We start from the raw sequence: 25,704 nt of genomic DNA, 5'->3' as shown, positions 1-25,704 counted from the left end.
TAAGCAGCAAGAAATAAGAGCCTAACCCCTTAAGGCATAGTGCGTATGGCGGTTCTAACAAAGTAACCTCGGAAAATGCACCACCAAAATCAATCCGTCAAGATACGACAAAAAGGCTGTATCAGCTTGTGATACTATTCCTCTATCAATTCTAAGGACATTGATATATATATATATATATATAAAGGGTGTAGCAAAACAACATTTCGAGAGCCGCACCATAAACAAGTTGACAGAATGCCAACGGCTGGAAGTCGACTTGTGTGTATGAACATATATAAGTAGAAAGAAGAGAAAAACTCCCTGCTAATGCAATCGCATGACATCAATATCACCCAATGAGTACCAAGCATATCAAGACATTAATGCAAAAAACTCCAACTCGATGTGAAAGTGCAATTTCCAGGGCGATCCGAGTACTCTCTCCTGTACATAGCAAGCAGCTCTGAAGAGACATCGCTTATGTTGTTTGATTTGACTCCTCCGTCAACCCTTCGGAAGGTGCTTTCCCACTAAATGACAACTTAGCAAGTCGGGTAGCTTCAGTTGCGTCCGTTTCTGCATCAGCGTCAGCGTCCGCATTCACATTGTCTCCGTTTTCGTTTTCATCCTCAAACTCGTCCTCTTCATCCAAATCGGACAGTTCAGCCTGATCTTCAGAGACAAACTCGACTATCGAATCAGCCATATCTCCAGGTCGATCTATAGAATCCCTTGAGATGTAGCTATCGCCCAGATCACCTTGGTCATCTTCGTCGTACATTTCACTTTCTTCCCCCTCGCTTTCTTCGTCTTCACTAGCATCCTCTTCGCCATCGCTTGCCACGCTGGAATCCGTGGTGGAAAAATTATCCAGATCTCTAGGTGTATCTCGCCAATATGTGAAGTCTGTGAACTCCTCCCCTCCTTCTTGGACAAGCATTGAGACCGGTGGGAAGAAATGGTCGACAAGTTCCCGCATTGTGACGTAGCTGCTCCTGTATTTGTTGAGGCTCAACAGGTCCAGTGAAACTTCCGCATTGGAGTTGATTGTAAATATTCTCGAGGACGGTATATTTACGGATCGATAACTTAGCGCGTCTGTGAGTCGATTCCCAAACCCGGCATAGAACGGGTTTTTCCTTCCACGGAAAAGACTCAGAATATCACGAAGGCATGCCATCTTGAACACCTCTGGTTTCCTTAGATATATCTCGCGGCGTAGGGCGGCGATTGTCCTGTCAGGGCTCATTATAACGGGGCCTTTAGGGAGCTTATAACCCTCCTGGGCGATCCCGCTAAGGTAGGTTCGCGTTGTGTCGGCTTGGCCAGTTGATCTACTTGTTAGATACATCAAATTATACCCGTTGCTCACGATATCTGTGTACAATTTGGCGACCCCGATGTGTGTCCAATCACGACCTATCATGTTAAGCACATGGCCAAGGGCATCAGACCTGGATGATACATTAGCATTTAGAAACTGAGATGAAATTGAAGAAACGCTGAGGACAAATATACTTTGTAATTGTGCCATCGATATCAGATATCACGATAGGAACTTTATAATTCCATAAATACATCGTGGCAGGGCATGTGGCTTTGTTGACACTGAAGGCCATTTCATTGGCGCCGGGTTTCAAGTTCAATGCCTTGAGCTGATCACTTGTAAGCCTCAGAGTCTTAGCATAATTGCGATTCTGTTCTGCTGTTTCTCCATCGAGAGGAGTTTGTGGTGGGGTTAGAATTCCACCCTGGACGTCGGAGTGCGAGCGGTGGTGCCTCTGGGATGGCTGGTTCTCCCCAAGACTTTGTTCACTATCACTATGATAGCCCGGGTCGGAAATCGCATCCCCCATTGCGCTAGCGGATCGCAATGACGACAGAGTTGCTCTACGGCTGGCAGCCTCCTTTGACTCCTCACTGCTGTATATCCATAGATTTCCATGTTCATCTGCACCGATCAAGGCTCCAATATCATAGTTTCCTTCAAGCTCCTCTGCGAGGATCTTTCGAGCGATTATTTCAGCCCGAAGCGCGTCCTCGTCACTACTCTTGTAACCAGTCATATCCAACATTAGATCCCCACTTTCTGTAATGTGAGACGGAATATTGGATATAGACAGCTTTCTTGAGAGTGCCATGGCTCGCAACAGGGCTTCTTCGGTTGTGATGGAAGGAGGACTACGAGATCGCTGAGAAACGGGACTCTTGTCCTGCAGGACTGGCTGTTGCAGCGTACTCTTCGCCTCAAATTCCCCTGAAGGTTCAAGCCTTCTTGAGGTCGATACGGTGGTTAAATCCTCCGAATGAGCCCGATCCAACGAAGGGGCTGAGGTCAACCAGGGAGCTGCATGCGGGGGTTGAGATGATTCATTGTCGGAAAATCTGGAGAGTGGTGTCATAACTCCTGCAAGAGATTATTAATACAGCTGCAGAAAAAGGCAGAAATGCACAAAGTCATACCCAAATCACTTTTGGCTCTCCCAGTCGCTGAGAGAGCAGGGGAGGTAGAGAGCAGACCCCTGTCATTTTCAACCAAATTATTTGTTTTCTCGTTGGTAAGGTCCAGATAGTCTGGCTCTTGGAGAGTGGAGCCATTGCGATCTTCATTCAAACCAGGTTTAGGGCTCGCTGCTGGGGAAATCAGGGGCGACGTTTGCAGTGACTCAGGGATGTCTTCCGAGGTCTCGAAGACGAAAAACGCCTCCCCGCCTTCTCCAAGCTTCATAGAATACTCCTGCTTAACTCCATTTACTCGGAATTCCACCTGTTTATATGGATAAGCATTCTGCGTACCGATAAGGGGGTGGGGACGCATATAACACCATTCCTTCCAAACCGTACCTTTTTCTCATAAGGGCGCAGCAGAGAGAATTTGCCGAATCGAACGTGGAAGGGGGAGCAGGCCAGCGTCCCTTGGGGGGCGATTAGCTTAGCTTAAGTGAGATCATATCTGACAGCAGAGACATGTCAAACTTACCATCCTCCTGCTCAATAACAATCACATCGATGGCTCCGCTCAGCGTTGCTGGATTGATAGAGTTCCATGTCTTGGAAACCGAACCGCTGATGCTGCGGACGTACTGCATTCCTGGATCACTCAACGAAGGAAGTTGACAAGATAAACCCAAGTCAAAATATCCGCCTCAGAAAGAACTCCAACGACGCAGCCTAACCCAAGAACTTTATGATACAGGGAAACGAGCGCGAGAATTTCGAACCAAGGCCGTTGGCTTACTGCGGAGCCGGGTTGGCCATGTGACGGTGCGATGGAGATTGCGACGTTAGACTTTTAGTGTGGGGGAAAGGAACCAAGTACGGGATTACGGATAGGATGTATATGATTGAAAGGACTACACGGAGAATACGGGGGTCTGAGGGTCTGAAGATCTGAGGATCTGGGAATTGGGGAGCTCTGGGAATTGGGAGGAATCTGGGAATGGGAATGATGGTTGAAGGGAGTTCGCCCGCTCAACAAAGACGGTAGTTTAACTAGGGGTTGTGTCATTGCCGCGGGCTGATTAAGCATACCGTGGAAAGCGCGGCCATGTGATCTCGATGCTGGTTCTGGTTGGGAACTTATATATAGATCTTAGGGAGTCCAACTCATTTTACCCAACAGGAACAGATCAAATATCTGCTTTATTGAGAAAAATTTAAAAAATTAAAAAATTAAAAAAATAAATTAGAAATAGCAATAGAAATAAACACAAGTCTCAATCCTGTGTTTTCGACCATTTTCGAGCTGGAAAACTTAATTAGAATTTTGGTTATAAATTTAAGCGCAAACCAGTGAATAACACTTCGGGGACAAAAATTCAGGAAGCCTAACTTATGTACGGAGCATTGTATAACGAAGTATATCCATAGTAGGTTTCCGGATATGTTTTACGAAGTGTATCAAATTGTCTCAGGAGAATGATCTCTTTTACCAGTGTCTACATGAAACACTTGGAGAAATGGCTAAGCATTTAGAAGCGACGAAGAGCAGGGTGGTTACTGAGCCAAAATGATTTGATACAGTAAACCTCTCTACAGTGAAATTTGTTAACTATTCCATTGTATTTTCTATATAATCCATTATATTGAGTCAAAATGCCACTCAGGACTGCAATTTCAGTTGATCAAAAGACAGCTCTGCACAGTGATAAATTGTGGAATTCAACCCTCAGCAACAAGACCTTGAAGACATTGTTTTTAAATGCTATATAACCAGAAGATCACTCTATTCTCTGTCTCGGACATTCTTTCTTCATGTTATGATCATCTTGATCAGACAGTCCACTGTTCTTTGAAGCAGAAGTGCTACCAACGGCATATTGTTGCACTATTAGACTCTTACGACGGGAGTGATGAGGATGAGGATATGGGTGTAGAAACCCTTCCACGGATTACAGCTTCGGAGGCTTTGAATTTGGTAAAAATCGCTTTGTATGAGGAGCAGCAGGATCAGGGAGACCTAATTCAACAACTTAACTACTACGAGAGAAGGTTAGAAGCATGGAAGCTTGAAAATCAGCAGCAGCAGGATATTCAGGCGTACTTTGAACACTCAGTCTCTATATAGCGAATTCCTCCATAACGAACTGAATAGGCTTCCAAGATTAAATCGTTATAGAGAGGGTTTGCTGTAGCTTCAAAAATTCCTGTGATAACTAGGCAACCAAGAAATGGTATCTGTATGTTGCCTTTTGATCGTCATTTCATCTCCAGGCCGAGGCTGGAAATGTGATCGCTCTTCTGCATTCATACTATTATAAGCAAAAGAATATCCTGCAACTTTTCAAAAGACTCACTCCTTCTCAAGTCATCAACGATATGGAATAATAATCTTGCTTGGCACTTATTCCATTAACGTCGCAAGTCTCAGACTCTTAAGACAAACCGAGGCACAATTCATTCATTTGGTGCGAGTTTCGCGGCTCCCAACGTCGTTCGTTGCTCTAAACGCATTTGGGATAGTGTATTTAAAGCTTAAATTCCGAGGTTGAGCTTAAACGGCCCGGGCGAACGATACGCCGCGCTCTCTTCGATTGGAAGTCACGCGGGAAATCATTATGACCGTATGCGGATATTCTTTAATCCCACTCCGAAATCCTAAATCGGCGAAATACATTTTAGCCCGAGACTTCAAGGCTCGAAACGAGACACCGACGACTTCACGGAGGATCTAAGAGCCTTCACCTCCTCAGACTACATAGCCATATCTGCGGATGAGCTATGCATGGTAGGCATGTATGAGTCAATGCGTTTTGTATCGGATAGCTACCCCAGCGTAGTCCCGATCGTGAAAATACGACGTGCGATGGCCCTCTTCGTAGCTGCCGCGATTCTATCTGCTCTGATATGGTAAGTCAATCAGCGCCCACAGTGCCGCGACCAACTACACACGTCTAATCTCACTTGGCCTAGGCTTCTATACCGTGCATATCAGGTTTGTCAAACGCCCAACGATGTTTTGGTAGAAAAATTAGGCTTGGATATACCCCCCGCTCCCCATGTCACCTTGGAAGAGATTACCGCGAGGATGATTCGTGTGTCCTGGAAACTTCCGGATTTGCAACATTCTATTCACAAGCACCTTATCCAGGTCAATGGGATCAAAGGTTCGTCCTGTATACATTTCTAAATATGACATTGCAAATATATTAACTGTCATTACAGTTGGTGAGACAAAACGTTTGGAAACAGGTGTTACCATATCCAATCTCGCTCCAGGCCATATATATCATATCTGCGTCTCTGCCGTTAGCGCTGCCAATTTCCAAACATCAAGCTCGCTCCTTCATGTCCGTACAAGAGCTCTGTCGATCTCCGAGCCCCATGAAGATGAAGGGGAGGGTGGTCCAATTATTCGGGCTTACATAACTAGGCCGCCGGCTCCTTTGGTTTCACCGTCTGCCCCAGTGATGTTCAGGGACCACAGCAGCGGGCAGATTCAGCGAAAACGCTCCACGGGGAACAGAAAATCGTTCCCATCTCCCAATACAGGTCCAGAGCATGCAATGCATACAGGCGCGGAGGATTGTCAAAAAGCCGGCGATGTTGATGATTCCGACGAGAATCTTGCGCTGCTAGCCGAACGCCTCAGGGATTTACAACAGGAAAATGAAACTTTAGAAAAGCAAATCTGCATGGAAGAGAAGGAACATGAGCTAACGTTACGAGAAATAGAGGAGCAGCGGAACGAAGTCAGACAACGAGTGAAGGAGAAAGATGAAGCCAGTGGGGACCTCAGAAGACACGTCAATAGACTAGAAAGCATCAATCGTACAGTACAGAGTGAAAAGAGCAAGAAGGAAAGACTGTTGCAACAAAAGGAGGCAGAACGCCAAAAGCGTAAGGAGGATATCATCCGATGGAATAAACAATTAGTCGTCCTGCATGGAAAAATATCCCGAGTGAAAGAGGAAAAAGCTCAGATTGAGTCAGAGGCTCTAAAACAAGTCAAAGAGTATCGCAGCAAGATCGAACACGAACAGGCGGAAATGAAAACTCTAGATGAAGACATTAAAGTGAAAGGAAGTCGGATCAAGGACATGGAAGAGGAGAGACGCCGTCTAGAGGGTGACGATACCGATGATGGAAGAGAGCTTGATCGATTGGAAAAGGAAAAAGATAATTTTTGGGAAGTTAAATTGGGGAACCTGCGGACTCAATATGCCTCACTCATCAAAGTCCACTCTAGGGTTAGTTAATCTTACGGTCTCAAATAAGATTTTCAATTTTTTGTGCTAACTGTACCCAGGCCCAGCAACAGTACCAGGAAGCCCAAGAGCGTCTTGGATGGGTTTCCTCCCATAAATCGAATTCCGGGGTTCCGTTTGGCCCTCTTCCTTCATTAGATTTGGATCTGACCCACCGACCTAGTCTTCATCGTCGTTCTCGTCATCGCAGTTCCCTTGTGAGCAACGTTTCGTCTCCCGTGAGCTATCATCTTATGGATACCTCGTTTTCCAATGCATCAAATTACAATGCTGCTGGAAATGGGTCACCAACATTTGCTCCCGGGCCGGCATTCTTCAACATTAACAACGGGATGACTATTCCAGACCCATCTAATCAGTCACCTGTCAATCGCATTGATGCTGATACACTAGCGAGCATTCCACCTATGAGTCCACGAGCAGATTCTCTCCTACCTTCCGATCTACTTGGTGACGAAGAGCAGGCATCAGCATCTCGCCCTCCTACCCAATTTTCCAGAACGGCCGTTTTCGATAACCTTCTTCCCAACTCTCCCTCACCCATATCATCTGGAAGCCGCCCCGAAAGTTTATTTACAAGCCCACGCGAAAGCCAAAGCAACCTACCGGAGAATGCACTCAATTCCATGCCGGTGTCAAACATACCGTTAGCTCAAGAGGCCTCTGAGAACGTACAAAGCGCATCTCGTCGGCTGTCGGGACTTCTTAATTTTCATCGTCAAAGGGGCAAAACCATGGTAGATGGACTACCCATGCTTGGGACTCTGAAGCCCGCCCAGAGTCAATCGTTCCCACGAAATCTCGATGAAGGACTTGATCCAATAGGGACAAGACGGCGTCGGCTTAGCTATACGGGCAACTGGGCGAACCCGGTAACAAATCTATTCCCCCGCAATGCAACCACTCATGTCACTAGTGATAGTTCGTCTGACCGGCTACCTGCGGGCCGCAGAACGATGTTCCCTAATTTCTTCAGCTCCGGGAAACTGGCGTCTGCAACATCAAGCGCTCTAGAGAAACCAACGATAGACCGTACTGACCTAGGCACTGGATATAACCAATTCAGCGCCAGACATGACCCTATAGATCCGTCTATACTCGGAACTGTTCGTCGCGGATCGTTGTCTCCGAGGCCTACTTCTACCTACTCGTTTGAGAACCATCAGCTTCCACGTCCTACTACGGATAACCACCAGCCATTTGGATGGCCATCGACAGACAAATCGGGACAGAGAGGTAATCCACTTGGCCTCGACTGGTCATCTCCTACAGCTTGGTCCCGCAGCCAGTCCCGCCGGCCCTCCATCCAGTTTGGGTCATCAGGAAATTTACCCTTAGGGTTGGCCGCTACCGACGTAGATTTTCTCGGGACCCCATACGAGCTACAACGACCAGTACAAGCTCCTATTGGGACGCGCCCACCATCATCTCACCGACCAGTCACACCAAAACTTAACCCGACAGCACCTTCTTTCAAAACTATTTTTGGCAAGAAATCCGAGAGAACGAAAGCTAAAGAAGGAGAATCTTCAAAACCTCGCGACCACGATTTCAATGTCGAAGACAGCTCATCTCCAGAGCAGCGGCGTTCGAAAGACTCCCGTTCCAGCCGCACATCTGCAGCTGACTCCTATGAATCCTTGGAACGGTTATCATCAGGAACACCTTCGGAAGCGGTAAACCCAAAGGAGTCATTTATCCAGAAGATCACGCGGAAAAGCAGCTCGAGTAAGTTCAACATCGCCTGGAAAGATCGGGCGGGGTTATTTTTGAAGAAAGGCGACTCCTCGACTCAAGGCGACAATATCGATGAAGATGCCGTGACGTCGGATTCTCTACTCGGCAAAAGTGTTGATAGCTTATCTTTCAGCGCGGCGTCCGCGGACAAGTTGAATAAGAGCAGTTTGGGATTTGGTTTCATGCGGAAATCCAAGAAGGAGAAGGCTGCTAGTGACTCTGGTGAGAAGGCTAGTGAGACTGGGGATGAGTATCTCTCTGAAGATGCCTAATGGCTGGCTGATAGCACTTATCTCACATTGCTTTTTCTCGGTGTTTTTGTTTAAGATTTCAGAGTCTGTTATTTCAGCTCTTTTGATGGTTGGTTTGAGGACTGCATCACAGCAAATTTTTCCAGGGGAACACATGTTTCCATCTCTTTTTTGAAGACCCCAAGGAATTCAGATGGTCTTTTAAGCAAATCTACGAGAAAGCTCGAAAGGCTTCTTATGCATGTTTGTCGATGACAAGCAGAATGTGGAAGTAGCTGGAAATAGGATCAAATCATATGGTCCTACATTTCAGAGTATCAGGGCATAAACTAGGCGCATACATTCCTAAATAGTTGAAGTCATTGTATGATCCACATCGCAAGCAAGATATGTGGGCAGACAAAAAGAGCTTCGTGCTATTTGCAAAGATAAAAATAGGTTGCACGTCGCGCTTCCCAGCAGATATCATCCCTGGCAGAGGATGGTCTTTCGATCAGGGCTCGAAGAAGATGGCAATCTACGTAGGGTTTCACCAACGAAGCGGGCATCCGCTAAAATTACTCGTTGCGGATCAACCGCTTTCGGTGTTAGAAGAAGTGCCGTTTGTCATCTTTTGGCGGTTGTAGTCTCACATGAAACAGCTCCTGTTAGTGTAAACATACTCTACAGCCCATGGAGCTGACTGAAACGGAATCGTAGCTTTCATTCCTTAGTGGTACTCGGAGCTCAATATCGTTGTAGCGTTCGCTTCTCGCGCTGTCTGTCATTGGGGCGGGAGATATTTGAATGGTGGCAGAATCCTCACCGCCCAGGGGAATTATCCCTTTCTCTGCAAATGAAGACCTGGATAAACTGCGTTATAGGTACATTGAAGAAGGGATTGCACATTGGTTCTCCTCCCTTTCCAACTCTCCTATATACATCCATATGATATGATGGCAAACTCAAAGTAATCATCGTCCCCCTGTATCTCAAGGATGAGAAATGATAATTTTGCGTGAAGTTGTTAACAAAAACTCCCCCTTGCCCCCGCCCCCCAGGTACGAATATGTGAAGGCATTTGAACAGGATGACAATCTTCTTCCAAATACTTGGATTGTCGTCCGGATTGATGGACGAGGCTTCCATAGGTATGTGTTTCCTATTTTGTGATTTTCTTATCATTTATTCCGCTTTGTTTGCTCATGCACCTGGACGATGTAGAATAGGAGGCCACGAGCTGGAGCACTGCAAAGTATCCAACGCCTCCTTATTCCATGGAATGGAGTGCTGCTGAAAGGCGCAGACTTCATCTCTGACTGTAATCATGTTATATCCGTCGTTTATTTTTCCTCTTTCCGGCTTGAGAGTGATCGTTATTTTCTTCTCCCGCTAACCATACCTCTTCAGGTTTTCTGGCCGTTACCATTTCCAAAAACCCAACGATGAACGGGCTCTCAATCTTATGAATACCGCTGCATGTGCCGTTATGAAGGATCTGCCCGACTTAATCATTGCGTACGGCGTTAGCGATGAATATAGGTGACTTTCCTCTAGGAATAGCGACTAATTTACTGCGAGGTCGTGAAATTGATTTATGTGTCTGAGAAGCTTTGTTTTCCACCGGAATTGTCAGTTATTTGAGCGGAGAGGCAGGTATGTTGTTTATTAAAGCTGAACTTTGCACATTTCCAGCTCTCACTCTGCGCTCTCCACCTCGCCTAGGCGAGAGCTGCTCTGTATAGAACGTATTGGATTATTTTTAACCTACCCTTCTTCGCATCGACAGCAAGCTCGTAACTACAATTGTGTCAACGTTTACCGCTCATTACATATATAACTGGTCATCGTTCTTCCCTTCTGCACCACTGGAGCCAGGGTTTTTACCGACATTTGACGGTAGGGCCGTCCAGTATCCGAGTGTGAGAAATTTGAGGGACTATATGAGCTGGAGACAAGCTGACTGTATGCCCTCCGTTTATGAATATTCAACGTTATAATTCTGTTTTATCCTACCTTTTCTTACTGAATCGGGTTGGCACTAACGGGAGAGATGCCCCCCACTAACAACGGTTTGGCATTTCCTTAGGCCATATAAATAACCTTTACAACACAACTTTCTGGAATATGATTTTGCAGGGCGGGATAAGTAATACAGAAGCAGAGAAGGAGTTACAGGTTTGTAGAACAAAAGACTCCACATTTTGTGCTTGCCGCTGGCGGAAGGCTGTAGTTCTGGAAGATTACTTACAAAGAAGAACATCAGGGGACGGTATCCGGCGAAAAAAATGAGATCCTATTCTCAAGATTCGGCATAAATTATAATAACGAGCCGGAAATGTATAGAAAAGGGAGTGTGATTTTCAGGGATGTAAGTGTTGCCTTTATTTTCTTCTTTTTCCTTTCTTTTTTTTCTTTTCTTTCCATATTACCCTTTTGGATGTCAAAATTCGAATCAAACGCCACTCAGATCGCACACTTATTTGAGACACAGTACGAAACACAACCCCAAACGGAGGAGGAAAAGGCTGGCGATGGATCTAATGAGGTCGAGGCAGAAACTGGAGAAGAGGTACCACCGACCGAAATGACCAAATCTCAATTAGCGAGACTACGGAAAATACAAAAAAAGGCTACAATTGTTGTCAAACATATGGACATTATTAAGGATGAATTCTGGGAGCAAAGGCCGTGGATTCTATCTAATAAGCCGGGCAGACTGCCTGCGGTGGGTTAATGGTTTCTCCTTCTCGCTATCTGCTAGTCGATAGAGAGTGACAAACAAACGCCTATGCGCATGCGGGACAGGATCATGAGATCTCATGTTCACCCAGTGCAATATAATACAACCAAAATGTAATATCATACCAAAAATTCCGAACCAAAATTGTATGTGCAGCATCCGTTTAAACAGGCCGCATGAAATCTCCAGTCCCCTATGACAGGCTTCAGCCACAGTGAAATTCAAATCCTTCTTGGGCCTCAGATGACCTTTCTCAGTGCGCTTCATCCATCAACCGGAAGATGTCCCGTCTGAGTTTTGGACCTCCGCAACAGTTCTCGAGCCCCGTGGCACCGAGAGGTATATAAAAGCCTAGAGCAAGCCAAGTAATTTCGATAAAACCATCCATAGTTAATCACTTCTTATCACGGAATTTCTTCCCATCTTTCCTCCCGTTCTTCCTTGATTCTTTCTCCATGCGTTTTGGTCCCCGCCGTGCCTCCTCCTTCTCTTCCTTCTTCTGTTTCTTCCGTGCATTCTTATCATACACGGCATCTTCATTAGCCTCTTCAATAATCCCTTCTTCTTCAACTGCAAGAGAGCCGGACTCCGAAGTTCCCAGTTTTTCCCACTTCTTTCGTTTTCTTTTCTCTGCAGGCTTATCCACTGTAATTTCCTCTAATTTGGCGGGATCTTTTTCCTTTTCCTCCTTCTTCTCCTTCTTCTCCTTCTTACTCCGCCACTTCTTCTCTGTAGAGTCCACCGCCACCACTCCACCACCAGCATTTCCTCCCTCGAAAGAACGATCCCCATCCATCTTCCTCTTTTTCCTGCTAGTTTCCTTCCTCAACGCCCTCTCTTCTCTCCTCTCCTCAGCATCCTCTGTCTCATTCCTTCGCTTCCTTTTCCTTTTCTCTACCCCTTCTCCGGAAACAACAGAATCCCCCCCGACCCTCCTCATCTCCTCTTTCCCCTTAACGTCCTTACCCACTATCCTATTAATCGTCCCCTCCAGGCCCTCCCCTTTGACAAAAAAACGATACAACTCGCTCGTCCCGCTCGCGCCAAAGCCAGATCCATCAGAACTAGGCGTCGCACTCCCATCATCGCCAACACCCTTCAGAGCAGCCTCGAATCCGCGCAGCCACCACTGGTTCGTATAATCGTGAGTCGTCTTCTTCCCGAGTCCGTGTGTGTTCTTCTTTCTTGCGACGAGGATAGGTTTGGTAAGGCCGAGGACACCATGAGGGCCGGGGCAGCGGGTTGGGTTAAGTGGGTTGCCAGGGCCTTGCCACCCTTGGCTAAAAAGATATGCGCGGGCATCCATAGGTGGTTGCTCATCTATCATATACTCAATGATGTATGAAGAAGAGGAATAATGAGGTTCGGGTAAGCTATGGTGCCTGGTGCCTAGGTCTACCAGGAGTGGTGAGCAACCCAAATTGGGGAAAGAAGTATTAAATAGAACGATACCCCTATTAGCTTATTTGAGATCGTGGCTATCATGCTCGTAATACATTTGGCTGTGTTGTTATTGTTGTCTCTCGTTCTTGGATGAAAATTACTGTGGTGCTTGCTTAGTCAGCTAACAGCTGGGTAACTAACTATAACTAACTACGTTAAACTAACTATAACTAGTTAGTTAGTTAGTTAGACAGATCCCACGCCTTCATTCAAATTTTGACAAAAAGTCCAAATATATATAAATTATAGAATTAATGGAACAACTTGTGTTAAGTTCAGCTGTATTACATTCGCCGCAGATTTAAATCCTCAATTCCTTTTCTTTGTAAATTGATTGAGCTTCTGAGCTCTAGCAGCCCTAGCTAATCCTTCTTAGAGCAGTTAGAATGAATCCTATATACATATGCAATTTTCCTTCTTTCACTTCTTCCTAACATTGACAGCTCTCAGATTTATATTTTAAGTTTATTATAAAATACGTTAACTGCTTTACTTAAATAAATATAACTATCTACAGAGTATAGTTAATTAATGACTTGTAAAAGTGTAAAGATCAAACCTAATTATGTATTTTAGCTGCAGTATTCCACTAACTAGTTAACATTTAATCTTACTCAGCTTATCACAGAAGCTTCGTGTCATTGATCAAAAAGAATAGAAAGGTGCGAAAATTTACACGGGCATCCCGCAAATTTGCTCTTGTATTTCCTCCTATCCATCTTAGCTAATCTACATACACAGAGCCGAAAAGAAAGAAATTTGAATGGTTTTTTTCTTTTTGGCAAAGCAACAACAAAAATAGCAGAAAGCAATTCCAGCATCGGGCTATATTATGGGCGTGGGTGCTGAATCATCTAGGGATTATTTCTGTCTTTATTCTTTTCTTTTTTGCTGTTTTTGCATGTTTTTGACTTACCCTTGCTTTCCTGCATCCTCGGATCAAAGCGTTGCGAAACACCATTTTGCCCAGAAAAGAATACGATTTTGGATTTGAAAAGGCGAGGGAAAGAACAACTAATCAGGTTAAAAAAAAAAAAAAAAAAAAAAAAAAAAGGAACAGAAGGCTTGAAAGTAAATACACCCCACAGGAAAAACGCCAGATTGATAAAAAGAAATAACCAACCGCCTGATAGAAAACCCAGCCATGCTGGATAGAGTGGTTTTGTTTTTTTTTCGGTATGCAAGTGCTAGTTGACATGAAGTAATAGTACAGCGATGTGCGGGAATAGGGAAGACCATCGGGAAAATAAAAAGGGCAAATGGGAAAACCTCTCAGGAAAGAACAATGTCGAGTCTTCTAGTGAGGGGATCTAAAAATAAAAGTATTAGTGATATATTTCGGTGGCTTTCAAGGAATAAGCAACTTACGTAGGACTAAAGGTTGGGGAGGTCGGGCTGTAACCAGGCGAAGTTGGACCACCAGGGGAAGTTGGCGAGCCTGAGAAGTTCGGTGAAGTGGGTGAGTAGGTTTCTGGGCTGGTTGGGGACCAACCAGGAGAAGTAGGTGTGTACTTGGGCGAGGTGGGAGAAGTCGGAGACAAATGTCTTCCAGTCGATCCTCCAAGCGCAGGGCTCGTAGGACTGTAGCTGGGAGAAGTAGGACTGAATGCAGGCGAGGCAGGGCTGAAGCTTGGTGATGTTGGACTGTAACTTGGTGATGTAGGAGAAAAACCAGGAGATGTAGGAGAATATGATGGCGAAGTTGGCGATTGCTGATAGCCAGGAGAAGTTGGGGAGTAGGCTGGTGACGTGGGTGCAAAGACGGGACTTGCCGGCGAAAATCCAGGGGAGGACATGAATCTGGGGCTCGTGATGCTCATGCCAGGAGAAGTTGGGGAGTAGCCAGATGAGGGCGAGTAGCGAGGAGAAGTTGGGCTGGTATTGAATGGACTGCTAGGAGAGTAGCCTCCACCGGGACTTCTCGCGCCGTGAGGACTGAAGCCACCGCTAAATCCAGGGGCTTGATATTCGGTGAATCCTGCAGGTGTCTCCGATCCAGCTTGTCTGATGGGAGAGAAAGCGGAGTCAGGGTCCGGTGTGCCGATATACATGTTGTCCTGTAGCGGGGAGTTGCTATCATAAGGTGTGGCAGCTCCATCACCGAGAAGACCTTTGCCATCCGCGGTCATCAGCCCTGCGTTGCTGGAAACAACTCCCATGAGCATATTCTGATCTAGGTAAACATCAAACTCTCCGGTACCAGCTGGGGCCATTTGGCCCAAAATCAGATTCTCAGATACACCACGACAGTCATCCAACTCAGCAAATGCAGCGGCATCAAGTAGAATTTCCACTGTTTCCTCAAAAGAACATCTCATCAAAGCGCCAGTATCCGCACGATTGATACCATGCCTAGTGACGGCCATAAGGAAACCTCTCGAGGTCATGACATCGACAAGGAGGGCCAAATGACGGTGATTGACATATGATCCATCAAAGGCGAGCACCTGTGTCAGCTCTCGCAATAGGGCAGTTCGAGTAGCTTCGATACCAAATACTTCAAGAATCTCAACGAACTGATTGGAATATGTGCGAGTTGTATCCACTCCAGGGATAGTCAAGACTTCGCCAAGCGCTGACCCGCTGGTTTCGAGAACCCACTCTTTACACAGGGGGTCTTCACTGCTTTGATGCAGAGATCCATCTTCTAAGACGCGAACTCGAGATTTCTCGTTAATGAATGCACGTTCAATACCCGCCACACCTCGTAGAGTAAGCGTATCAAGCAAATGGCCTTCCAACTTCTTCAGAGTCACATCATACTCGGTATCGTCATCGTCGTCATCTTGCTTTGTGTCCTGGATTTGACGGATACGAATAACCTGCTCATCAGCATTATTATCACTAAAGATAACTGCAATGTCTTGAGGATATGCGTCTTTTATCCTCATTGCGACGTCTTGGACCGTAAGATTTTTGTCGAGAAGCTTCGGTCGGCTCAGAATAATTCTGAGTAGCCATTTGGATTGACGGCTTGAATCATCTGCGACATCTTCAGGGATAATGAAATACGATTCAACCATGTCACGATCCGCTTCAATCACAGTAGATTGAATATCAGGGTCGTAGTAGATCTCCGTTGCTTCAGTAACTGATCTCAAGCTTGTATGTTCAACAACACTACGTAATTGCTTGGCAGATTCCTTGTCCATTGCACGACTAGAATCTTGATAGACTGTCATGGAGGGAGTCTTAATATGCGTAGCCACATTGAGAATTTCCTTGAGACGTGGTACACCGAGGGTAACGTTCTTGGACGACACACCAGCAAAATGGAAGGTATTCAAGGTCATCTGCGTTGCCGGCTCTCCAATTGACTGTGCCGCCAAAACGCCCACCATTTCACCTGGATTTGCCATAGCTCTGGAGAATCGATTTTCGATGGCTCCTAGTACGTGTTGGAAGGCGAGTTTGTTAAGCGAGTATTCCGTGACAAGTCTCCGGAATGCAAGGCGGGAGCGGAGCTGAGCCTTAAACAGCAAAGTAGCACTTTCTTGAGCTTCACGGGAGATTACATCATCACCACGGACTACGACAAGGCGATCCAACAGTGCTCTAACTTGAGGAATGACCTCCGCCGGATGCAAATCACTAATTGCGCCTTCACGAATTCTAAATATCGTTTTAGCGGACTCAAGAATTCGCTGAACATTAATTGGCAATTGCATCATCTCGTCATCTTCCTTGGCGGCGGTTCGCATGAAGGCTCGGTCCTTCAAAAGTTGTTCCCATTCTTCATCAAGGTACGTCTGGACTTCGATATCACCAGCAATTTCGGTGGCTTGCTCCAACACATTCGGTGAGAGAGTTCTTTCAGGATCCATCAGATCAACTCGGAATCTCTCACGGAACTTTTCGTCTGAGCATTTAATAATATCAACGCGCTGATTCTCAATATGCGCTCCATCTAGACCATCCTCTCCGTACAAGAATTGAACCACATCACCGAGTGAGTTACGAACGGTCCCGTCATATTTAACCATGACCTCCTCAAGAGCCTTAACAAGCTTCCGCTGGATGTACCCAGTTTCAGCTGTCTTAACAGCAGTATCAATGAGACCCTCACGACCAGCCATGGCATGGAAAAAGAACTCAGTGGGAGTGAGACCTCGGAGATACGAGTTCTCAACAAATCCGCGAGATTCTGGCGAATAATCGTCCTTTGTGAAATGCGGCAAGGTACGGTACTTGAAACCGAACGGAATACGTTTTCCTTCGACAGATTGCTGGCCAACAACAGCAGTCATTTGAGAAATATTGATAATCGAACCTTTTGAACCAGAACGCGCCATTTGGACGGCGTTGTTCAAGTCCTTGAAGCTCTTTTCTGTCTCCGTTCCAGCCTCATCACGGGCATTGTTCAGGGCTCGGGACACCTTACTCTCGAATGTCTCACGGACATTCATACCTGGAAGGGGTTCGAGAGTATTATCCGTTGCACTGGCTGTGATATCATCAACCTCCTCCTTTCTCACACGAACTGCGTTTTCAATTTTTTGGATCGTCGGAAGATCAGGAATCGTGTCACCAATTCCAATGCTGAAGCCATGGTGTAGTAGCCAGTAGTTGACGACAGTTTGAGCACCATTAAAGAAGTTCATCGCCGTTTCGGGACCATACTCATTGAAAATAGTATGGATGATACCCCCACCAGTTGCTCCAACCGTTTTCTTGGAAAACATTCCGTACATAAGCTCGCCTCCGTGTACCAACACTCCACCATCAGCAGGTGGTGAGAATTTCTCCGAACGGGGAGCCCGATCACGATCAACTCGAAGAAGATTAAGACCAGGGGGAAGAACCATGCTAATAAGCTGCTTCCCAGTCCATCTTGGTCTGGGTTTCAAAATAGCTGGTTGAGGAATTACACCATCCCAGTCTGGGACCCAAAGCAAAATGTTCATTACCTGCTCCTTTGAAAGGAAAACGTCACGTCGACAAATCTTGTAGATTCCACAAAGGGTATCCTGTACAATGCCCATCAACGGACCATTACGTTGCGGGGATACTATTTGCAAAGGCACCATGCACAGTTGACTGAGCTCAGCGCGAGCTTCTTCGCTCTGAGGAACGTGCAAGTTCATTTCGTCACCATCGAAATCGGCGTTGTAAGGGGTAGTGACGGACAAGTTCAGGCGGAATGTCGAGTAAGGCATTACGCGGACGCGGTGAGCCATCATAGATTCTTTGTGCAAGGACGGTTGCCGATTGAAAAGGATCACATCCCCGTCTACGATGTGGCGCTCCACTCTCCATCCATACTGTAAGAAGTTTCTTCCTCCTCCACCTTTGTGGTGGCGCAAGTCAATGCGCTCACCAGTACTGCGAATAACGTAACGGGCTCCTGGATGAATATCCGGGCCATTGTCAACAAGCTCCCCTAATTTAGCAATGTTGAAAGGAGTGACGACCTCGGGGTAGGTCAAAGTCTGCGCAATGCTGATAGGGACTCCGACTTCGTCCAAGGAGAGATTTGGATCACCCGTAATAACAGTACGAGCCGAAAAATCAACACGTTTTCCCATCAAGTTCTGACGCAGACGACCTTCCTTCCCTTTCAGACGGCCGCGTATGGCCTTGACAGGTCGATTTGACTTTTGCATTGCTTGTGGCTGTCCGGCAATATCATTGTCCATATACGTGGCGACATGGTACTGCAGCAGGGACTCAAATTCTCGCACCACGTGCTCAGGAGAGCCTTCCTGTTCGCATCTGGTAACATTCTGATTCGCACGTACTATCTCAGCCAGTTTATATGTCAAGTCGTCCTCTCCGCGCTGACCGCTTCCACTTCCGCCTACGAGAACACTGGGACGGACTGGTGGAGGAGGGACGGGGAGAACGGTGATGATCATCCATTCAGGTCTCGCATAATCGTTACTCAATCCCATCAAACGAACATCCTCTTCAGATATATTCCTGAATATATTCAACGCCATCTGTGGCGTAATTTGTCGCTTCTCGGGTTGTTGGATATCCATGTCGTCCATCATATCGCGATTCTTGTTAGGCTTCCAAGTTCCAACCAAACTAATACCCTCTTTTCGGATTTGTGGCTGCATATTTCCGCAACCGCCGTGGGAGCGCACAGGCTTCGAAGCTTCTTTCGAGAAAGGATCGTCATCATCTGGGGTAGGATCAGCTTCGCAAATTAGGACGTCTTTAGATAGTCTCCAGATCGCATCAAAGCGTCTCTTGGGATCGCGGAAACGGAGCGCTTCCAAATACTTCTGGTCGTTCTGAATTGGTGAAAAGTGTCAGCAATGAGTGGTAGCTTGAGATCTGCCATCCCCATCAGGGATGACTAACCGTATTGGCCTTGATCTTTCCACAATTATGGCAAACAGTTTCCAACAGTTTCTTGATCTTAGTCAGGAAACCTGTTGCAGGCATTAGCTTTAGGTAGTCCAAGTACAGTTAAGACTCCATATAAGCCTCACCAATATGGAAAACAGGAGTAGAAAGCTCGATATGACCAAAATGCCCAGGGCAGTCATTTATTCCTTCTTCGCAAGTAGCACAACGCCAATTACGGTCAATGGTACCGAGACGTGGATCATTCAGACCTTTCTCACGGGGGCGTTGCCGTTGCTCGTCCTGTTTGAGCAGCTCGCATTAGTTCTGCAGCTCCCAGAAACAATTCCAAATAAATAAATAAAAAAACATTTGTAGGTGCACCAACCATAGTCTCTGGATACTCCACATGGACCACACTCATCCGTTTGATCTCCTCAGGGGAGAGAAGACCAAACTGAATCTCCTTTATCGTGCGCAGCTGCGCCTTGGAGTAGGGGAATTTGACAGATGCCATGGTTGCGGTGGATGACAAACGTGAAGAAGTTTGAAGGGGGAAGGAAGTTGACAACGGGTGAGGTGAGGGAAATAGCAACAACACAGGGTGAAGATAACGGTTGCTAAGTGGTTAATAGTCGACTGAGCAGTGTGAAACCCGCCCTCCACGAGAAAAATAGAGCAGAAGACAGCAGAGTCAAATGCTAGGAATCATCAAAACGACCACTCTGGTGATGAGAAGGACCGTGAAGGCTGGCCTTTGCCGGCCTTTTGGCAGACCCTGCCGCGAGGGCGCCTTCGACCCGTGCAACACACTTCGAACGTGATTTCCAGGCAGAAAAGAGGGTAATCGTTGGAAATACCGTTGAAAATACCGTATTAGGAGACGTCAAAATGGATACCGCGATGCAGAACACGATATCTCCTGGTGGTGTTGATGGCTGGGGGGGATGTCTGGATGATGAAAGGAGGTTGTGTTGAGAGTTGCCTCTCACTTAGTTAACGCTTGCAATTCAGCCTGAGTTTTTCCCAAAGAGCCGCATCTGCAACCGGCCCAACTATTACCCACCCACGCTAGCCTGCAAAATAGATTTCTTAGCATTGCCTTACCACCTCCGGAGTGGCAAATGAGGTTGTCTTGGCAGGAGATGACTCATCTAAGACACAGCGCAAGTAGTTTGGATACGTTTTAGTACTTTTCTAGCTATACTACGCTGCTTTGGGACTAGCGCCGTAAATTTTGCAACCTCTAAGGCATCAGGAGCATTAGATAAGCTCAATCGAAGGCCGTGAAGAATCTCCATCAACCGGGAGTTCAAACCAAAACAACTTTGTGAATTTTATAAGATATCATTAACTGCCGCCAACAATGATGCGGGCGAGGAAATTCCCCCAACAGCCCAGTTACTCGCAGGCTGTATCCTTGTCCTGGTTGACCCAATACCCTCGATGATTTCGTGTTCATATTGCCAATATTCAAACCACGACCCACCATGAATCTCGCCCTAATCGACCCTTTCGTCCTCGCGCAGGACTATCCAGATGCCCTGACAGGCAACCTACGTGTGTACTTCTACCTCAAAATTGCTTCTCATATATTTCACTATTAGTCTAATAATATATCTCTCTATAGGCAGTGGGCATGCTACATGTTTACGATTCAATCGCAAGGGTGACTTCCTGGCCTCTGGACGGGTGAGCATCTCTGATATAAGAACCTGATATAAAAACCAACCACATGCGCCATGCGACTAAACTCTGAGTTTAGGTAGATGGCACCGTCGTGATATTCGATGTGGAGACCAATGGCGTAGCACGAAAGCTACGGGGGCATAGCAAGCAGATTCAATCACTGAGGTATGGTAATCTTTGTTCAAATGGGAGGCTCCAAGGCACCTAACGCGAAACAGCTGGTCAAGAGATGGTAGATATTTGCTCAGTTCCTCGCAGGACTGGAAGTGTGTGTTATGGGATATGAAAGATGGCACCCGCGTGCGAACTGTCAGATTCGAAGCCCCCGTATACATTGCAGAACTCCACCCATTTAACCAGTATGCGATCCGCCCCATATCTCACATTTCTCCCAAGAATTAGCTTTTGTTCTAACACACATGCCTCGTAGCTGGCTCTTTGTCGCATCGTTATTTGAAGAGCAGCCAGTTCTCGTCGATATATCCTCTCCACGACCAATTAAGCGTATCCTACCATCCGCTCCCCTTCGACCCCAGCTCGCTGAAGACTCAAACCCAGCAGTGGCCGCAAAACAAGCCGCACAGGACGCGAAACATTCAACCTGTGTTACTATCTTCACCGCATTAGGTAACCACATTATCTCAGGCACCTCCAAGGGCTGGATCAACATCATCGAAACTCAAACCTGCACCACAATCCACTCAACCAGGCTTTGTAACGGTGTCGTTATTCTCCTCCGCCTTGCCAATAACGGCCGTGATCTGCTCGTTAACAGCTCCGACCGTGTTATCCGCACAATAATCATGCCCGACCTGTCCCAGCTAGGCGTCAGCCTCGATCCCTCCGCCATAAAACTCGAGGTCGAACACAAATTCCAAGACGTAGTCAACCGCCTTAGCTGGAATCACGTCGCTTTCTCATGCACGGGGGAATTCGTCACGGCTTCCACCTTCATGAACCACGACATCTACGTCTGGGAACGTAGCCATGGCTCTCTCGTTAAGATACTCGAGGGCCCCAAAGAGGAGCTTGGTGTAGTGGAATGGCACCCCAGCCGTCCAATGGTGGCAGCCTGCGGTCTTGAGTCCGGATGTATATATACATGGTCAATCGTGAGCCCGCAAAAATGGTCTGCCCTAGCGCCGGATTTCGCTGAGGTAGAAGAGAATGTCTCGTACGTTGAGCGCGAGGATGAATATGACATCCACCCCGCAGAGGAAGTGCATCAGCGTCGTCTAGATTTGGAAGATGAGGAGCCGGATGTCTTAACAATCGAGCCGGTTAAGGGCGAAGAAGAGGAAGATGGAGGTGCATTACATGCTTTCCGCATGCCTGTCTTACTCGATATAAGTGATAGCGAAAGCGAGGATGACATTGTAGCTGTGGGGCCTGGTACGATGCGGAGAAGAAGTCCCGGTGCTTGGAAAGATTCGGTTAATAATAATACTGGTGGTAGTAATGGTAGTGAAAACGGCCTTGCTGCTGTTACGAATACTGGGGCGGGCCGGGGTGGGCAGAATAAGGGTCGACGAAAGTATGGAGAAGGAAAATAATTAGAATCATGGTGTACCATAAACGACTCTAGAGAAAGGATCTATGCATGCACATCTACCTTATATCAATTAGCGATTCAGAGTGTAAATAGGCGTTGATAACTTTGATGATTATTGTTGAATTCTTTATATTTGTCACATTGACTAGCATCTATAACATTGAGGGCAAATAATATAATTAGGACCCCTTTTATATGTACAAGTCACATTCATAATACTGAAACAGCTTTAGTCTTCTTTTTCCACTTTCTGAGAAGCAATGGGATATATATAGTTATATAAATATTTATTTCACTTTGCTTGGCACTTCTTGAACTGAAGCCCCAACACCGGATCCACAATACGGGGGTCCTACGGTTCGAGATACCAATTTCAAAGCAGTGGATTGATTTCAAATTCCCAATAAATAAATATGCGAGGCGGTGATAAAATTCCTCCCGCCCAGCTCTTGAAACTACGTCTGTACCTTACTCGACAACCCAAAAAGCAAAAAGTAGACAGGAGGGAAAGGATGGCAAAGTATATTCGCTGCGTTGCAGATTTTAAAAACACTGGCTTGAAAACAAGAAGAGAAATCGAGTCAAATTTTAACCGGCCAATAGCTAGTTATCGCTTAGCGCCCGACAAAATGGGAACCGGAAAGCCAATTGAACAAAGAAAAACTAAACGCAATTACTTACTGAGTATTTTAAACCAAAAAAAGAGGGCTAAATAAAGGAACAGATGGAAGTTTGCTCTGCTATTCTGGCTTCTCTTCCTTGAATGGAGGGTTTGGAAAGATGAAATAGAAATGGCATTGGGAGACGTCCTTTTTACCAGTGTTGAGAAGCTTAATCATATTGTTTTGTACATGCAAGGGAATAGATTAGAAGACGTATGTCAAGTCGCTGAATATTCTTCACTAAACAGGATGGATTCTAGAGAGGAATTATAGAATGAGGGATGAACTATATACATTTATGTGCAAGCTATGCTATGTTTGAAGAATAAAAAGAGATTTAATGATATAGAAAGTAGATCAAAATCATAGTAAGAAAAGTGTTGCCATATAGATATGATGAATAACATGATCACATCTCACAGCTTATGAAACAAGGAAACGAAAATAGAGAGGGAGAGAGCTAACACAAAGCAGTGACACAAGCAGAAATATAAACAGAGAAAATCATGCAATTATTCTTCCGTCACCTCTGCTGTTTTCAAAACCGATCTATGTGTGTATCATCATTAAAAAACGAAAAATTATTGTTGCTCATGCCCAGAAAGTGGGAAGGGGAAGCTGTAAAAATAGCGTTAAGAGGATAAAGTTGAGAGGGGTGTTAGGCCCAACGGAAGGACGACGGAAATGGAAAAAGTTCAGGGCACAAGAAAGAACCAAGTAAATAAGAGACAATTTTTTTCTTTTTTCTTTTTTTTAAAAAAAGTCAAAACTCGTATGAAAAGGGTACGAGAAAATGTCTCGTGTTTTGGGGACGGATGAGGAACACATATCTCCCATGCAAGTCACAGAAGAAGTAAAGGGGTATTCGTTATCGCACAATGTTGGTTCGGTGGGCAATTATTGTGTTTTGTATATATCGGACAAATCGTTAATCTTGCTTAGACGTTGACCAAAGCGAGAGAATTTCAGGCTGCAATTTTATCTGCATTGTGCGTCCCCGTCCAATATTCCGGATTCTTCTCAAAAATCGAGAGATGTATAGTGTTTCGAATTTGATAACGAGCCCGCCAGACCACCGACTGCTCAAGGGCCATCTCAGTTTCTGTGCTAATAAAGGGTCGGAAGGGCCTCCGCTGTCTCGAGACGGCAGGGACCGTTGGACAAGAAAGATGACAAGTTCGGAACGTCGTGCGCCAAATGTCTGTAGAGCAAGAGTTGCGCGTGGTCAAACTTGCTCGTGCTGAAGGAAGGTGTATAAGAACTACCTGCATAACGGGGGCAAACAATGTGGGAAAAAAAAATATATGTTATCGGACTGGGTTGTCTGGCCGCCTGGCAGTATATACATGCAAAAGATTGTACATCCGGTGCTGTTTATCAAACAACTGTGTTCTTACTTCTTGGGCTAAAGAATCTATTTCTTCGACCGTCCAATGTTTTACTCGGAAGAGAGGGGCCAAAATGAGAGCATATATGCTCTTCGAGAAGGCAAAACTATGCCATTTCCCGACGTCTTTTTCGTACTTATCATCGGGCCACGTGTTCAGTGGTAGGCCAACCATATCGTGCTTCGTGTCCACAAAGCCTGCTTCTTTCAACATATGGGTGGTGCTGCGGTTATGTGCGATCGGTCGGTTCGCCTCATTTGTTGCGTCTTTTAGGTTTTTGTACCATCGAGTAAGTGGCTGGTCAGGAAGCTCGTCATGGCAACGCGGTTCAAAGTCGACTTCCACCTGTTCGAAATATCCAGTCCCAGGACGAAGGTGCTGTATAACCTTCTGGTATAAACTAGGCCAATTCGACACACTTCCACAGCCCATCTGGAGATGAATCATGTCCCATGGCTCCTCCCCAAAACTCCAAGGACTCTCGAAATCTCGAGGGGCCAGAAAGTTACAATTCGGCGGATGCTCACGAGGCTGCATCGCAGTTAGGTCTATTCCTAGAACGTACGCATGCGGGTATTGAGCGGCCATATCCAATGCCCATATTCCCGTTCCACAGCCAAGATCTAGTATTCGAGGGCCTTGATCGACAGCTGATGGCGGGCCACTCCTTAAATTGCCCATGGGCGGCAAGGCATTGCTGATTGGAACAGAATGCAGAGTCCTACGAGCCGCTAAAAGCATTCTATGGAAAATATCCAAGCGATCCTGCTCTGCCTCATCGCACGGATACATGTATATACCTCGGCGAAACTCGTGATACTGCCGTCCGTTCTCCTCGTAGCTGGCATTCCCGTACAGGTTCTGATCCATGTGTCTATGTCCAACAAAACGCTTGTCAGTAATGCAGATAAGAGCACAGCCAATATAATCATCAAAACACACAGGCACCTGGCAACTGTGGATAAGCAGTTTATATACATTTACCCCGCCGCGGGAAACGGTTAGGCCGACAAGGGTTGAAAAAGAAAGAAAACACCAAGAAAGCGGAAAGATACCCAAAACTGATAGAACATACGCAGAAGTAACGTTTCCGAGCGTTTCATGTTGTGGAGAGGGGAAGGCGCCTTTTTTATGGGTCTGCCTTTGTGGTGCGAGATCGGTGAGGGTGGAAAGGTCCATGATAGTTTGGCTGGGGTGGTCGGGTAACTACCGTCCAATGAGATACGGATAGCTGGTATGTCAAACGGGATCTCAACAAGTTCCCTGGAACGCAAACG

At 46.1% G+C, this 25,704-nt stretch overlaps 8 protein-coding genes across 8 annotated transcripts; 4 read left to right on the top strand and 4 right to left on the bottom strand.

The window, feature by feature from the left end:
• Positions 1–460: 460 nt before the first annotated feature.
• On the bottom strand, positions 461–3,071 carry PADG_06751 (phosphatidate phosphatase PAH1; the record flags this gene model as incomplete). The annotated part of the gene is made up of 5 exons (XM_010763778.1): positions 461–1,436; positions 1,501–2,389; positions 2,446–2,749; positions 2,827–2,897; positions 2,963–3,071. 5 exons carry the CDS (start codon positions 3,069–3,071, stop codon positions 461–463), a joined length of 2,349 nt encoding a protein of 782 aa, XP_010762080.1.
• Positions 3,072–4,183: 1,112 nt separating this feature from the next.
• On the top strand, positions 4,184–4,549 carry PADG_12179 (uncharacterized protein; the record flags this gene model as incomplete). The annotated part of the gene is made up of 1 exon (XM_010764011.1): positions 4,184–4,549. The coding sequence occupies one exon, from the start codon at positions 4,184–4,186 to the stop codon at positions 4,547–4,549; it is 366 nt and encodes a 121-aa protein (XP_010762313.1).
• Positions 4,550–5,215: 666 nt separating this feature from the next.
• On the top strand, positions 5,216–8,698 carry PADG_12178 (uncharacterized protein; the record flags this gene model as incomplete). Its single annotated transcript, XM_010764010.1, has 4 exons — positions 5,216–5,331; positions 5,395–5,588; positions 5,647–6,671; positions 6,731–8,698. 4 exons carry the CDS (start codon positions 5,216–5,218, stop codon positions 8,696–8,698), a joined length of 3,303 nt encoding a protein of 1,100 aa, XP_010762312.1.
• Positions 8,699–9,661: 963 nt separating this feature from the next.
• On the top strand, positions 9,662–11,393 carry PADG_06749 (tRNA guanylyltransferase; the record flags this gene model as incomplete). Its single annotated transcript, XM_010763777.1, has 6 exons — positions 9,662–9,807; positions 10,067–10,198; positions 10,446–10,621; positions 10,746–10,834; positions 10,923–11,027; positions 11,127–11,393. 6 exons carry the CDS (start codon positions 9,662–9,664, stop codon positions 11,391–11,393), a joined length of 915 nt encoding a protein of 304 aa, XP_010762079.1.
• A 400-nt stretch (positions 11,394–11,793) lies between these two features.
• PADG_06748 (uncharacterized protein) lies at positions 11,794–12,705 on the bottom strand (the record flags this gene model as incomplete). The annotated part of the gene is made up of 1 exon (XM_010763913.1): positions 11,794–12,705. One exon carries the CDS (start codon positions 12,703–12,705, stop codon positions 11,794–11,796), a length of 912 nt encoding a protein of 303 aa, XP_010762215.1.
• Positions 12,706–14,206: 1,501 nt separating this feature from the next.
• PADG_06747 (DNA-directed RNA polymerase II subunit RPB1) lies at positions 14,207–19,653 on the bottom strand (the record flags this gene model as incomplete). The annotated part of the gene is made up of 4 exons (XM_010763776.1): positions 14,207–19,081; positions 19,152–19,222; positions 19,283–19,439; positions 19,525–19,653. 4 exons carry the CDS (start codon positions 19,651–19,653, stop codon positions 14,207–14,209), a joined length of 5,232 nt encoding a protein of 1,743 aa, XP_010762078.1.
• A 973-nt stretch (positions 19,654–20,626) lies between these two features.
• PADG_06745 (COMPASS subunit protein SWD1) lies at positions 20,627–22,378 on the top strand (the record flags this gene model as incomplete). The annotated part of the gene is made up of 5 exons (XM_010763775.1): positions 20,627–20,696; positions 20,767–20,828; positions 20,902–20,990; positions 21,044–21,184; positions 21,256–22,378. 5 exons carry the CDS (start codon positions 20,627–20,629, stop codon positions 22,376–22,378), a joined length of 1,485 nt encoding a protein of 494 aa, XP_010762077.1.
• A 1,589-nt stretch (positions 22,379–23,967) lies between these two features.
• On the bottom strand, positions 23,968–25,606 carry PADG_06744 (uncharacterized protein; the record flags this gene model as incomplete). Its single annotated transcript, XM_010763774.1, has 3 exons — positions 23,968–24,240; positions 24,437–25,301; positions 25,503–25,606. 3 exons carry the CDS (start codon positions 25,604–25,606, stop codon positions 23,968–23,970), a joined length of 1,242 nt encoding a protein of 413 aa, XP_010762076.1.
• Between the last annotated feature and the right edge of the window lie 98 nt (positions 25,607–25,704).

The sequence above is a fragment of the Paracoccidioides brasiliensis genome (genome assembly GCF_000150735.1).
Source record: "Paracoccidioides brasiliensis Pb18 unplaced genomic scaffold supercont2.9, whole genome shotgun sequence".
Lineage (NCBI taxonomy): Eukaryota > Fungi > Ascomycota > Eurotiomycetes > Onygenales > Ajellomycetaceae > Paracoccidioides > Paracoccidioides brasiliensis.
This window is presented reverse-complemented; position numbering and strand designations above follow the sequence as displayed.